Raw genomic sequence first — 16255 nt, forward strand, 5'->3', positions numbered from 1 at the left:
ACAATCCTGCAAGCTATTGTTTAGAAAAGAATGACAGATTTGCATGAGACCAAATATTCCTAATATGTTTTGTAGAGGTAAAAAATGTTATCTAGGAAAATAAAAAATCCGCTATTCTTCATGATAACATTACAGTATCCCATAGCTGCGAATTCCATACACCATTCCAACTGAGAATAAAGTTTGAACAAAATTTGAACGGAATCGTCCTTAAAGGTTTAGGAATCTTACAATGAGATTAGCAAAGCTTGAATGGATCACAGAGTAATTATAATATTACGTAACAAACATTCCCTAAGGCAAAACTTTATCTGCAAAATATTGAACAAAACAGCTGCTGTCATTTATTTCACCATACAAGTACATTCATAAGAATTATACAGAATGTAAATCTTTGCATTGATATTGAAATAATGAAGATTTATCTTCAAATATCAAAGTGATAAGAACTAAAAGCCTTTGTCTGAAGTTGATATCATATCTAATATAAAGGAGATACTGGGTACTTTATTACCCCCAGCTAAGACTTCTCAAAGTTACAGTAGACAGAAAGTATTTCAGTAGCAATGGGGAAATTCAACTATTTAGAATACAATAAAATACTTGGCTGAGCTCAGCCTGATATGACCGCAGAGATTGACCAATGAACAGTTGTGGCAAATTTGGATACATAATTTTCAAGCTTAATACAGCTCATGATGGCACAATCTGTAAAACTAAGGATGATTACCACTTGAAGCCTATGGTTCAATATAGCTAGCTTTAATATGATAACAGCATCCCACTATTAAAGAAATCATGATAGGAAGCAAGCTCTGGAATATACTTTCAACTGAAAGATTCACACTTCATATACATGATATACAGCTGCTGGAATATTGCTACATAAGAATAGAAAGTCCACAATTGAAAAGCTAAAATCCTTCATTTTGACATTTTGTTGTAAAGCTTTGTATTCAACTGACCAGCTTATTCTCAATTGCAATTCTCTCATTAAGAATGGTGAATTTAAGTGTAAAGGGTTGAGAAGTCAAATATATTCATAGTATTGCAAGAAGAAAGAGAATTAGATTGCATATACACAAATATCTTTTTGTTTGAAAAAATCATCCTTTAAATAAAGTAAAAAAAATTGCACTTCTGAACTTTTTTAAAAGGAATAAACAAGGATTAAAATATTCTCTAGTTAAAATAAGAAAGGTTGTGAATTAAAGCCTTTTATTTCTATTTTCAAAAATTAAATGAAGCGTAGAAATCCTCAGTCTTTACTAATCACCATGTACATAACAATTAGTCAACAGTAATGTAGGAAAACACTTAAGTCAATGTAAAACTGTCAGGATATTTGGCAATTTTTTGTATTTGTTAAATGTACCATTATCATTTTGGCTAGAACTACATAGAAATTAGTAAAAATCTTACGCAATTTAGAGAGAAATGAAGGCTATAAATGTAAAACTGTAATACATCAAATGTTAAGAGGAAATCATTTTATACAACATGTTTAATTACTGCAGGAAATTTACATTTTTAGAAAGCTGTTAACAGTGACAAATTTCTTAAAGTGTGGTTTTTTGCTATTATAAGTTAAGACACAAAAATCACAACAAATCCTGTTGCTTGTTTTAATCAGATATCTTCACAATAGGAACTCAATAAAGTTGATTACAGGAGTTCAATCAAGGCTCTTGCATGATGGTCATGATGGATGGCAGTTTAATGTCCAGCAGCAAAATTAAACCCAAATGCAAAAGGAGGAGAACATGATAATGTAGTATGAGTTTTGTGATGTCTTATAGCACTTAATATTTAGTAATGTTGTTCCTTATTGGCACCGCAAATTGCAATGTCAACAAAAGCTTGGCTACATAAAATATATAGACCTCAATTCAAACTTAATTGAAAGAACGAACAACATAAAAACTTGTTTACAAGAACCAAATCATCGTCAAACTTCACCATTACAGTATAAACCCTGTGTTGAACTAGACCAACACATTAAGGCAGATTCAAACTTTCTATTGCAAAAGGTAAAAGTCAGTAGGCAGCTAGCTAGACATGGCACATTTATCTCTGAAATATTAATTATTCTGACTTAGATGACCAGTCCTTGCTATAACTTCTAAAGCCTTATGATAAAGGAGAAGAAGCAGATATCAATTCTAAAAGTCCAACATGCTCCCACGAGACTATTGAGGAAGTTAGGTTCTTGAGTGAAAATTTGGATAAGGCTTTTGGACTTCTTTTAAACTTTGTATTGTTTAAAAGGAATAAAAATATCTTATGTTAACTAATCATATAACTGTTACAAATTTGATTTCCTGGATACCACCAATTTTATGGAAACTGCCATACAAACAGGTATTATGAAAGATTAAAGTTGTGAACTTAGAAATACTTGACCCTTTTAATACAATTATTCTTTATTTGTTGTTATAATAAAGTTAAATGCTTTAGATAAATAAAAGACATTAATCATACTGTTTATGGACTATTTGCAGATAATAAAAGTAGTTTTTATTCTAACTTTCTGAAAAATTCACGCCTGAAGAGTTTGAATGGATACTAGTGTTTTATTAGTCTGCTGCTGTTTATACACCATACAAAATGACCCCAAAGTTACCTTAAACCACCTTTTATATAAAAAGCAATAAAATAACAAGTGACAAATAGTTGTTTGTGATGACAAATTTGATATTGTGTTATGATAACAATACCGCTGTTTAACATTACATATTGGGTGACAGATTTCATAGATGTGTATCTGACAGGTGTCCTTGGTATTGTACACGTCAAAAAGTTTATTTATTTTCACTAAAAACCGGTATGACTGAACATTTGAAATTAGACTGTACAGTTTTACATATATGAAAGGTCTATTCAGCTGTCCAAACTTATAACTACATGAGAACAGTGGTCATAAAATTGTAAAATAAAAATACTTTATAAAAGGAATATTTCTTGCATAGCCAAAAGTATGAAGCCTATATCCTAGTGTCAGATAGTCTCTCTGTGTTGAAGACCCTATGGTGGCCTTGGGCTTCTTTTTTGTTTTTTTCTTCTTTGGTAGGGTTGTTGTCTCTTTACCATTTGTCTGTTTGACACATTCCCTGTTTCCGTTCTCAATTTAAATACATATTAAAGAAAACCATGTAAGATAACAACATTATAAAAGCTAGAATCAACTGTTATGTATTACAGCTATAGGTAAGCCCCCTTTCATGTACAATTTCAATTATGCTATAAGCTAAAAATCCTTGTAAGATCTGTGTAAAGATTCCTTATAATTATACTTGAGAAAGATGCTACAAGATATTTTTTAGAGCTAATTACGAGTTTCCAGGGAAAAGCTGATTATAGTTGTATTGATGGGTGCAGTCTTCCATAATTATTACATCGTTCCAATTATTTTCTTCATCAAAATTACTATTCCTACATACTTTTTTTTCTTACACGAACAGCCCTGTATTGTAAAACTGATTCGTACAAGATTTTAATGCTATCCCAAATCTAGCGGCCTGAGAACAAAAATACATCAGAGCATATTTGAAAAATACATGCTGTTGCATAACACATTGTTTCGTGTTCAGGGACGAAAAACAATAATTCACAGGAAATTAAACAGATAATGATGAGACGATACAAAACCATTACGCTGTCAAGTTGTGTGAAGAGACGGAAATAAAATGTCAAGACACCATATGCACGCACTTTAAAATTTGTATTTTACTGTGTTAAATCCCTTGTTTCTAACTAAATTAAATCTTAAAAAGGATAAACCACAAATGAGAATTTGAAAAAACAATGTTTGTGGCTTAGCCTGTTGTGGGATTTGTAATACATTTTTATATGTCAGTGAAATAGCAATTTTATACATTGATTCAATTATGTAATTATTTGACAATGACGGGGCCTGTTCAATATGTTTCCACGATGTCTTGAAAACCATGTCTTTAAATGCATATTGATGGAATAATAAGAATGTTTATGGTGATACAAGTTGTATTAAAACTATAACTAGTGCATTATCTAAATTATCTCTTAAGACATGGAAGCATGCCTTTTTATAGATTTTCCATTAAAGTACATTTGAATGCTAGAAACATTTCAAACAGAATTATTCACGATTTTGCTACATAAAAATCTTAGTTGTTCAATACATAGATCAATGTGTAAGCATTAGAAAATGTCATATTTATTGTCCATTTAAAATAAATTCTTTCATAGAAATTCCGAAAGGAAAAATATTTTACATAGTTGTGGTATAAAAATCAATTTGTTTTTTACACCACAAACTATGTACCATAAACACTAAAATATGAATAAAATGGGATGTGTCAATGAGATAACAACCTTTCAACACCATTAACCAATAAAAGATATCTTATTATATGTAAAAGCATTTTTGCTGAAAAAAGATATTTTTTACTGTTTCCTTTCTTGGACAGTTTGGACTAGAGAGGATACAGTTTAAATGATATTAGCATGCAAGAGATAAACAAGAATGGTGAAATGGACAGTGCATCCTGACTGCATGGTTTGAACAAACATATCGTCAATATAACTGAAATCTTTGGTACTTTAGTAAGAGTTACTCCACTAAAAACGAAATGTCTGACCTACAAAATTTTTATCTTGGTATCCATGGCTATACTATAGATATCTACAATATAAAACATTTTACCATTGTAAGTAAATATGAAAGCTATCTGACATTACAGCCATACCATTATAACACACATACCTATTGCAGCTATGCTCCAGATATCTACAATGTGAGTGCTATTATTTGAGGCTTTTTCAGACTTTATATCTTCTTTATTCCATAAAATTTTTGGAGCTTTATGTCTGTGCATGTAGGACCCCTCCTTCTCAAATTCTTCACCCCAGGGATTCCAACCATTATCGTCATCCTCAGTGATTTCTGAAAAAAATATAATTAAATGGCATTTTTACATTTTTGACCTATGCCTATTCTGTAAATGGTTTACAAAGACTAGAAGAAATAAATCACAAATACAGTACAGTACTCAGAGCTTGTGTCAATGGTAATATATGTATACTGAAGTTATATCAGGATAAAGAACAGCAATACAAATTGTTTGATATTTGTATCCATTTGTGAGCGAAAAACCCCAGGGAGAATACATGTACAAAAATGTAAATCAATAAAGCAATTAAAGCAGTCCATCATCTAAAAGTCAAAATACAAAATCTCAATAGTCTATTAAAAGGATGCTAAGAAATATGGCATAAAAATGCTAAGAAATATGACATAAAAAAGCAAAGAAATATGACATAAAAAAAGCAAAGAAATATGGCATAAAAATACTAAGAGATTATGGCATAAAAATACTAAGATAAAACTAGGGACACCATTCAGGAGGTTCAGACTGGATTGAATGGACATATATTTTGAATACTCAAATCTGGATTGTTTCTGTATTATAAATGTTAAACAAGAATGTGTCCTCAGTACACAAATGCCCCACTCGCACTATCATTTTCCATGTTCAGTGGACCGTGAAATTGGGGTATAAACTCTAATTTGGCATTAAAATTAGAAAGATCATATCATAGGGAACATGTGTACTAAGTTTGAAGTCCATTGGACATCAACTTCATCAAAAACTACCTTGACCAAAAACTTTAACCTGGAGTGGGACAGATGGACGAACGGACAGACAGATGGACGGACGAACGGACGCACAGACCAGAAAACATAATGCCCCTCTACTATCGTAGGTGGGGCATAAAAATCAATACCAGCTTAACACTAACAACTAAAACGATGTTAAATAAATAAAATTAAGAATTTTCTTTATGAATGAAGGTAGATCAATGTAATATATCTACTGATACAGAAATTATGATTTCTTACACTCTAAAACTAGTCACTGTACTTCCATTTAGATTTCATACAAAAAAGTCATAAAACTCACTTCTCAAGAAAACATCCCTCAAATAATACCAAAGTAAATAAGTGTACAAATTCTAAATTTTCAGCCTGGACTCCATAATGTACAGGTTCTAGTGAAAATGAAACCGATAAAAAAAAATAACTTATGATACATAGAAGTCTTTAATTATGTAGGAGAAATTCAATTTTTTCTCAAGAAAATGAAAATCATCTGACTGTACTTTTACACTAAGACATTTTATTATAATAATCAATATTAAATGTCAACTACAGAAGAAAAGAACAAATGATGTAAATCAGAAAATCTCTTTCATATCACGCTAATGTCAAAGACTAATTCACATTTGATTATTATCTTTTTGTGCAATAACTTTCTTTAAACACAAAAACTTCAAGAATACCAAAGGTAAAATAATTGTTATTAACGTAGGAAGATAAATAAAAGATGAAAAACTCTTCTATAAACTATGATAATTTTACATAATTAAAGGCATTACAATTTTTTAAGAATACCTCATTTTTTTTTAATCATGTTTAAAAAATAAGGGTTAGTAGGTAGGCAAATAATTCATTTTTCTTCAAAGTTTTTGACTGGTTAAAAAGGGGAAACAATCTTGTTTAAGAGTGCTTGTTCATAATGACAAAAAAAAAACTTAAGGGCATTTAACATGTATTAACTTAAGGCACTAGAAATTAGGGTAAATAGATTAAGAGAAAACACAAGAATTTTTTTAATAAGGTCTAAGATATCTTGATTTGCATAAATATTCTGTAACATGCATATGGTACTAAATTGATTACAAGTAAAAATTTCAATTTTATATGTGTCTTTCTAAATTGACAAGATAAAGGCGGGAAGCGAAATTCATTTAATTCAAATTGGATGTGACATTTTAATAAAGGCAAATCATGTTAAAAAGCAGACAGTTAGATTAAAAGTCAGCTCCATCACAAATCCAATTTAAATGTAAATTCCAAAATAATTTGTTATCAAAGGACTTTGTATTTCGATCCCTTCATTCTTGTATATCTAAGATTTCTATTGGTAGAGATTAATAAATAATTCACTATATGTGCATGCTGAGCATAAATATTCATATTGTCTTATTATCATAGCCTGCATTCTTTGAATAATTAATTATGAGATAATTATAATATGTAACATAAGATAATACACAGTGGGTTATGAAGAAGACATAAAGTTCATGCTATACACAACCCTTTGAATATTTGAGATTATAATAAGATATTGCTTTACTCTCATTATCCAGCAGCTCTTTCTATGAAAAATTCTTTGAAAAAAAACCTCTTGTATAAGTCGTGACTTCTCTATTTCAGTATAACTTATGAACAGTTTAAATCTTAAGATTTTATGTGAAAAGAGTCTCTTTTTGTTGTAGAAATTGTATAAAATACTGTTAACATAAGAAGAGTTCTCAGGTCTTATAATTTACAGCAATCAAATAAAACAATACCTTGTGTATACTTTTCAGAACAGGCATGAAATTAATTATTTATCATCTAAGAAAAAAAGTTTTAAAGTGCTACTTTTCCATAGTATTATACAATGTACCACAGTACCACTAAACATCTATTATCTTTTTTTCATTTATAATTTACCAATATTTTATTTTAGCTTAAATCCTTTATCACTGTTTATCTCAGATTTATCTAAAGTTGTCAAGGTGTGAGGTGGGTGTGAAAACATCTTTGTGTGCCACACTCTACACACTTCAAGTCAAGTATTGATTGTAAGGATTGTCTAATTTTCAAAATGTAATCGAAAGATAAGTATGCCCTGACAGAGAGAGCTGGATACAAATAGAAGTATTATTCAAAAGATTACAATATGTCCTCTCTTTATTTTCAAAGAAAAATCAAAAGACAAGGTACGATAAGGCCCATTTTTGGCCCCCCTATTTTCTCATTTTCTAAATTTTGTTTTGGAAAGCTACTTATCATGTTAAAATATTCCCTTAGGTTTGAAGTTTGTTTTGGATGAACTTCATAACCATTAATTTCAGAAATGAGTGAGGTTAGGGGGTAAAGGGGCATCAAAAACGTCAGAAGAAGGAAAAATAACGATTTTTTTTGCCATTGTTTCTTAAAATTAAAGTAATTGTTATACAGGTCTTATGGTACCTTGTCCTTTATTGGCTTCTTTTGTTTATGAAATTCAATCTAGCATTCCAAAAGTTAAAACATCTTTAAAATCTCAAAGTGAGTCTTACAGCAAAAGTTTATTATACATGTTTTTAAGTCTTTCAAAATTGAATTTTTATGATATTTAATTTAAGTACAAGACTAACGATTTTTTTTAAATGAAATTACTGAAAATAGTTGTATCTTCCTTTAACATGTTTAATAAAGAATAAATCAATTTAGGTTTACCCATTAAAGTTAGATGTACAAATATAGACAATGTTTCAATATAAGTCATTTATCTTAATTAAATTTAGACTTTTATCATCTGGGATGATGGGCCATACTTAAATTATAAGTGTTCTAATCCAGCTCTGAAAGGAAATTTAAAGGATCAAATTTATTGGGCCATAAAGTTTATATAACAGTCTGAAAAACAAGTGTAGGTTTTAATGACATGAATTGTATCCCCTAGTTGTATGTAATCAAGAAAGTGGAAAATTGAATCCTTTTGCCTCCAGAAATTTAGATGGTTTTACTCAATAATTAAATTTGGAGTTCATATTAACTTTATTTTTTTGTTCATGTGTCTAGACTCCATGAAGTATAAAAGTGTTAGTTTTGAGGCATTTTGAAAGATTTGTAATGAGATTTAAAATGATATAGTTTCTATTCTTGTTAATGGTATTAAAACACTGATGGACAGTCCTGAATACCAATTATACAGACTAGAGAACTTATTGCATTATATATATATATATATATATCCTTCCAAACAGTTCCCCTAGTTTAATACATTAATCACATTTGTGGCCAAGAAAGAAAAATTGGGATCAGCTTTTGGGTGTTTTATGACACTTGATAGCCCAATATACCTGTACATTAAGCTTTAAAACTATTTCATCATGCAACTTTAATATTGATAGTACCCAGTACTTCGGACAGGCCAATACTGAATGCTCAGGTAAAAAGCGGGTTTATGATTTGCCTCATAATTTAAACACGAGAATACAAGAGTTTAGTAATTTTGTTGTCCAAAACAATACCAAGAGCTATAGAAGTTTGTTTGTTCTATGTACAATACAAAAATGTATGAGTGTGACACATCTAGGTCCGAAATATATTCTGTTTTTGGTTTGTTAAGAAATTTTGTAGAAAAAGGATCTCAGATAAATAATTTTTACTGAAAACATAATGTCTTAATTGTTCTGTTTTCAAAAAAGCTATCTGTCTCTTTGACTTTGAGGTATACCCCTTATATCTTTTTTATTCATTATAGCCCATTCCAAATCTATAATTGTACCAATACATTTACAACAATTATAGGCATTCATCCACTTTAATGATTATTGTGTTTGGTCATGTTGACCTTAAATCCTTTTAGTGTTTACATCCTTATCATATCTCCTTATTTCTATCACACAGAATATTGATGAGACTTTTAATTACAGATAATGGATTACCCAGTTTCCATCAAATAAATTATCTTGTTTCCTTGATAATTTACATGCACTTTTAAATGATTTATAAACTAGGGAATTCTGGATACATGTACTTTTATTCAATTCAGAAGACCAGTTGATTTATAAAGCTTAAGGGATAAACATGATTATGCCATAAATATTAAACTGTGAAGTTAAAATGTTATTTCCAAATTTATTTATTTTTTTCACTTTTGAAGAACACTATATATATTTTACTGCAAACAGGAGAAAACAAAATGCAGGACTAAAACTGATCTTTAACATTTGAAACACAAGCGAAAAACTGAACATTTCCATATAACAGATATATTATTTTAGAATAAAATGTCACATGATTAAATGATTGTGAAACTGGTATGAAAGTCAAATAAGGAAATTTACACCTTTTTCAACATAACATGAAAAATGCAAAGATCAATTTCTAACAACAGACACAATCTTAACTTTGAGAACCCAGAAGTGGCTTGACAGACCTCTCACAAATCAATGAATGTATTGTCACATGGAAGAATTATTGTAAAATAAATATGTCTTTCATCGCAATGTTAATGATTAGGCAAAATTGCAAGGATGAAGTTGTTAATGGGTACTTAAACGTTTTGAAATTGATTTAAACAGTACTTTATTTATTTCCTTCAACAATATATAAATATAAAACAGGTCTAGATCTCTCCTTGACATTTTGAGAATTTGACAAACAATACAAACTGTCATATATGAAAATGACTATTGATTATCACTATTGCATTGAGGAATAAATTTGTGTGAAATTCCTTCTGAGAATAGAGATTTTGTGAGACTGACAGCAAACACAAGATACAACAGACTCTACCAATACCCAATTATATAAAGGTGTTATCATAAATTGATCAATGCTTTTTCTAAGTGCTTCAGTTAACTTAAATTTTACAACTTCATCTTATTTTGCTTGAGGCTGAGAAATTAGTCTTTATCTGTTTGGGAATTGTAATTTTTTCGTACTACCTTATTTAATTTTACTTGAATTTTGTTGCATGTACATTTTTTACCATTTTTTCTGCATGTCTTAATATGTAATTTAAGCGGTTTCCTTACCATGGAATGACATTGCCATCCACCAATATTTGAAAGTGTGTAGGAGAAAGACATATAAATGCATTGTCTTTGGTTTTAAATTCAGAGAGGAATAAAAATTCAAATGCACCATACATTTTCTGCATTACATGTATTCATGCTAGAATTACCTTATGACGTTTTTCTTTTTCATATTTTAATATTAATTGAACCTTTTTCTAGTGCATTTTCTAAATAATTGATAGGCACTGCATATATCGTGTAAAATAACGTTTGATCAAGAAGTATTTGATACCCTGAATACACCGGGTCAAGTAGGATATATGGTACTGTAGTTCCATCGGAAGAAAATAGGAGTAAATTGGTTTAAATTAGAAGTAAATCGGTATACATATATATATATATATATATATATATTAACATATTAACAGGTCGACAGGTTGACAATGAAAAGGTCGACAAGTGTTAAAATCGACAGGTCTACAGCTTGACAATGAAAAGGTTGACAAACAACAAGTTTATAAGTGTTAAGATCGACCGGATAACAGGTCGACAAGTTGACAGATCGACAAGTTGACAGGTCAACTTGTCAATTTGCCTACCAGTTATACATAACGCTATTATCAATTGGTCAACGTCTTATTAACCTGTCGACCTGTCAACCTGTCGACTTGTCGACCTGTCAACCTGTTAACTATAATTTGTTTTTACATTTTTAACATTGTCAATCTGTCGACTTGTCAACCTGTCAACCAATTATTTGAACGATAACATTTTTAACATTGTCAACCTGTCGACTTGTCTACTTGTCAACCTGTCAACCTGTCGACTTGTCAACCTGTCAACCACTTATTTCAACCATAACATTTTTAAAATTGTCAACCTGTCGACTTGTCAACCTGTCAACCACTTATTTCAACGATAACATTTTCAAAGTTGTCAACCTGTCGACTTGTCAACCTGTCTTTCACTCATTAATTTTACTAGAATGAAAAATTCAAACAGTTTTACCTTTATTACCCATGAATACATACGCGTAGGAATTAACGGCAAAAAAGCCGGAACTATAGTACCGTATATCCTACTTGAGCCAATACACCTTAGTCGTACTTGATCAAATATTATTATTCTGCCATCTCATCAATTTTTAATGAAACCAACATCATTAAAATTTAATCTAAATTATATCTCTACAAAACTTTGCTTTATAATTAGTGAGTATTCACCATATACCTTGGATATACATGTACATGTTTTATACATTCAAAGGTCCATTCATTTAGGAACTGTATGCAAGATCATATGTATTTGTTTATAAACTGGATAAAAAATGTGTACATGTATGCATACACACATAAAATGTACGGGTAGTTTAGGAACAATCAACCACTATAAAAATGTTCTGGGTATCAAAATTGTAAGTGGATTGGTCTTTAACCCATTTATTTGGTTATTTTTCCCCTATCATTTTCTGATAATAAAACACGGTATTATTATAAATGATATATATAGCAATGAAAGTATCATGGGAAATGGCCAACTTTGAGAGAAAAAATTAACCAAGACTTGATAAATTGATACCATCTTTTTATATTATAGATACATTGTACATACTATGTAGCTATATAGTACTCATATTGGAACCAGTAAGTCAATACATGTTTAAGCAATAGAAAAGAGATCTAGAGCTTGGGAAGTACATGTAGGCGGTGAATTTACACATACATTTTGTACCATAACAGTAGTAACTGAGTTGGCTGGTAAATGGTAGGGTGTTACACCCTGTATTTCTGATATATAATCCACCTGGATCTATATTTGAATATGATATCTTTCACTAAATATTTCTCTGTTTACTTGAACTTATATAAATTATCTAACCTTTTACTTTATCTGGTCTACTTTCTCTTTTTTTATTTTAGATAACCTACAAAGTTACTTTTCAGTACATATAAGACGTACACCCTTTATTTATAAACATGGGGAAAATTGTTTAAATTGAATATTTTACTATAAAATTGTCAGTCTAAAATACCAACAATAAACAGAGCTTTTGTATTTTGTGACATTTTTGTCTACTTCAAATCCCAAACAAAAAGTATAGCAGTGTTCTCCTTTTTTCACTAAGGTAAGGTGGGTGTTTTGAAAAAAACACTTGCAACCGGGTGAGTTTTTTTAACATTTTCAACCGGGTTAATTTTTTTTCAGTTTCTGCCTTTCTATTCCCCCGATTAATAGAAGAAAACATTGAAATTTCACGATCCGCCATTTTTGTCAAGAAAACAAACTGCGAGGCGCGATTGGTATTTAAATTTTTATGGTGCGGAACTGAAAAAAATCCGGAATTTGAAAAAAAATCTGACCACCTAATGGCCTTAAATGGAAAGGTGGTCGGCTTTGAAAAGAAGGTGGTCGGCACACCCGGCTTAAATGCCGAATGGAAAACACTGTATAGTATACTCTAGTTAAAGACTAGTTTCTTTTAAATTTATATTTTTTTACCTTTAAAACCTATATTTATTGTTGGCTTTTATTTTTATAGCTCATTTAACACATGTCACAACATACAGTGCCAGATCATTTCATGCTATTTCAGGAAAGGCTTTATACATTATAATGCCCTTAGAATTTAAAGTGCTACATGTAGTTATAATTTATACAATCATAACCTTGTCAATTTTTTTCAATAAAAACATTACACGAATCACTGAATTTACAATACCTAGAGGCTCTTTTCACAAAAAATCTTACAACTAAAACAGATAGTTATCTATATATACAGAAATGTCTATGATTGACAAGTATATATGTATATGTACATTGTATTACAAATGTATAAGATTTTTTTAAAACGTTGATTTCTGGTCTTTTTTTTTACAAAAAGGGCCCTTTATCATTATCTTTATTGAATTATTTGTTGTCCAGCTTGTTGTTTTACTTTCTATTGGAAGCTAGATTTTAAGGGTTCATACAGATGCAATAAATGAACCAGACAAATACTGGAAGTGAAGATTTTCGAAGTGTAATTTAAAGATAAATCACTTTGTAGTTTATTTTGAGTTACATACATGTACATGTAGTTTAAAAAGTTCTCTAAATACAACATGTAACTGTGCTAAATATTTTTTATCATTTTTTACAAAAAAAAGTATGATACAGTAATTCTTTCAGAGCTTCTGCATGCAGCTGTTACACATCCAATCATCAGTTTTATGTAAAATACAATATTATATACAATATATTTGTAGCAATTACACCCTCCTACATGTAACGTCTTTTGAATTACTAATTTCAGAACTTTTATAAGCTCAAGTAAATGGGGCATAAATAAAACTTCTACATGTACATGTAATTCTTACAGGAAGGCAATCATTATTCTGAATAAATGTAAGCATTATGTGGCACTTGTTACCTCAAAGAAAGAGAATTGGTGTTAGGAGTGTTGATACTTCCTTTCTTTTTTTTTTTTAAATATGTGTGGCGCTGCAATAAAAAAATCAAAGAGCAGAATGCTCTGAGGGATACGATTGCCATAGTTTTCATTGACACATGTATAGCAGTTCTGCCAAATTTTCATTAAACAAATGCATGAGATTTGGCCAAAATTCAAAAGATCAAAGAGGAAAGAAATAGATCCAAGAATACTGTTGCAAAAAAAGCATGAACATGCGCGAGTCTCAAGCATTTTTGGCCGGTAACCCTGGTACAGCTGGATAGTATTATTCTCTAAACTAATTCAACTGCGCATGCACATGCAAAATGTAACAATCTGAATAGTCACTCAACTTAAAGAATAGCCAATCCCCGTTACAAGTGTATGAGCCATGTACTTATTGTGTTTTATCGAATTATAGTTATCCTGTACCATTGTAAACTCGTACCATTAAAAAAAAAAAAACTCGAACCATTGCTAACTCGTACCAACTTATTTAAATGCATTCAAATGGTGTTAATTGATGAATATACATGATATACGTTACTTTCACCCAATACCTCTTAAGTCTGTAAAATGTATATAATTTGAAAGTACAATGACCAATTTGTAGCTTATGTTCCTTGTATATTGGATAGAAAATACTGTGGCAGATGTAGATAATTAAGGTATATACAGTTTCACCAGAAGAAAATTTTTCATGAATAATAAAATCTTAGCAGTTAGTCAAAATGATTGCCAAAATTATTTTTACTGTCTATAAATAAATGTAACAATGAAATTTAACTGATTCCTGTTAAGGGGGTCCGCATTTTCCCCGCAAAAAAAGCACATGGCTTTCAACAATTGTAAACATAGCATTCAATTTGTGATCATGGATTACAGCTTTAATTAACTTAAATTGGATATATAAAATTGAGAATGGAAATGGGGAATGTGTCAAAGAGACAACAACCCGACCAAAATAAAAAAAACACAACAGCAGAAGGTCACCAACAGGTCTTCAATGTAGCGAGAAATTCCCGCACCCGGAGGCGTCCTTCAGCTGGCCCCTAAACAAATATATACTAGTTCAGTGATAATGAACGCCATACTTATTTCCAAATTGTACACAAGAAACTAAAATTTAAATAATACAAGACTAACAAAGGCCAGAGGCTCCTGACTTGGGACAGGCGCAAAAATGCGGCGGGGTTAAACATGTTTGTGAGATCTCAACCCTCCCCCTATACCTCTAACCAGTGTAGAAAAGTAAAAGCATAACAATACGCACATTAAAATTCAGTTCAAGAGAAGTCCGAGTCTGATGTCAGAAGATGTAACCAAAGAAAATAAACAAAATGACAATAATACATAAATAACAACAGACTACTAGCAGTTAACTGACATGCCAGCTCCAGACTTCAATTTAACTGACTGAATATATACATATTCAACATGTTCAATTTTAATAAGGTACAGTTAAAGCAATGTTTTAACTTTCCTCTGGATTAAGTTCTACAGTGGCGGATCCAGAACTTTTCCTAAGGGGGAGCCCGCTGACTGACCTAAGAGGGGGCCCGCTCCAGTCATGCTTCAATGATTCCCTTCATTATCAACCAAATTTTTTCCACAAAAAAAGGGGGGCTGGATCCGCCTATGTTCTAGTTTGAAAGATCAGTTAACACATTAATGCTTTAAAACATTCTTTATTTTTGTCTAAGTTTTCATTTAACTCCTGTGTAAAATCCAAGTAATTCAACTTTATTTCTATTAAGTTTACAAACAGAAACCCATAAAACATCATATTTTTTATATATTTTTCTGAATGTTACGACTTCCCAGTAGTACAAGTTAACTTTTTTGGTTCCAATGCCGTGGTACGAGTTAACTTGCTTCCGTATCTTATCACCGTAATTCTAGGAGGAACCATAAACTGGACCCCTATCATATTGTGTTAACTTATCGCTACACTGACCTTCGGTGCGAAGCTATATATAGAACGGCGGACCAGTTTAGGAGGAACCCCATTTCTTACTCTTTAATTATTGAAGTTCCTTTGGGTCAGAGGGCATGACTCCTTTCCGTACACACTCCTCTGTTTACATTGAGATCGTTCTTAATATAATACGACGTTTACCGGCATTAACGAGTTAATTCTTCTTGACGAATACTTCGAAAAAGGAGACAACTCGAAACGATAACATGGAAGATTCCATTTCTGCTGAAGGGGTGTTATAGGTA

At 30.7% G+C, this 16255-nt stretch overlaps 1 protein-coding gene across 1 annotated transcript in view; it reads right to left on the reverse strand.

Moving 5' to 3' along the window:
- LOC134728280 (ribitol-5-phosphate xylosyltransferase 1-like) overlaps window positions 1-16255 on the reverse strand; it is a 50269-nt gene that overhangs the window by 30397 nt on the left and 3617 nt on the right. Inside the window, exon 2 of the mRNA XM_063592832.1 lies at window positions 4745-4924. Coding sequence (XP_063448902.1) covers window positions 4745-4924 — 180 coding nt within the window. The remainder of the gene's footprint in view (window positions 1-4744; window positions 4925-16255) is intronic.

The sequence above is a fragment of the Mytilus trossulus genome, chromosome 1, assembly GCF_036588685.1.
Source record: "Mytilus trossulus isolate FHL-02 chromosome 1, PNRI_Mtr1.1.1.hap1, whole genome shotgun sequence".
NCBI classification, from domain to species: domain Eukaryota; kingdom Metazoa; phylum Mollusca; class Bivalvia; order Mytilida; family Mytilidae; genus Mytilus; species Mytilus trossulus.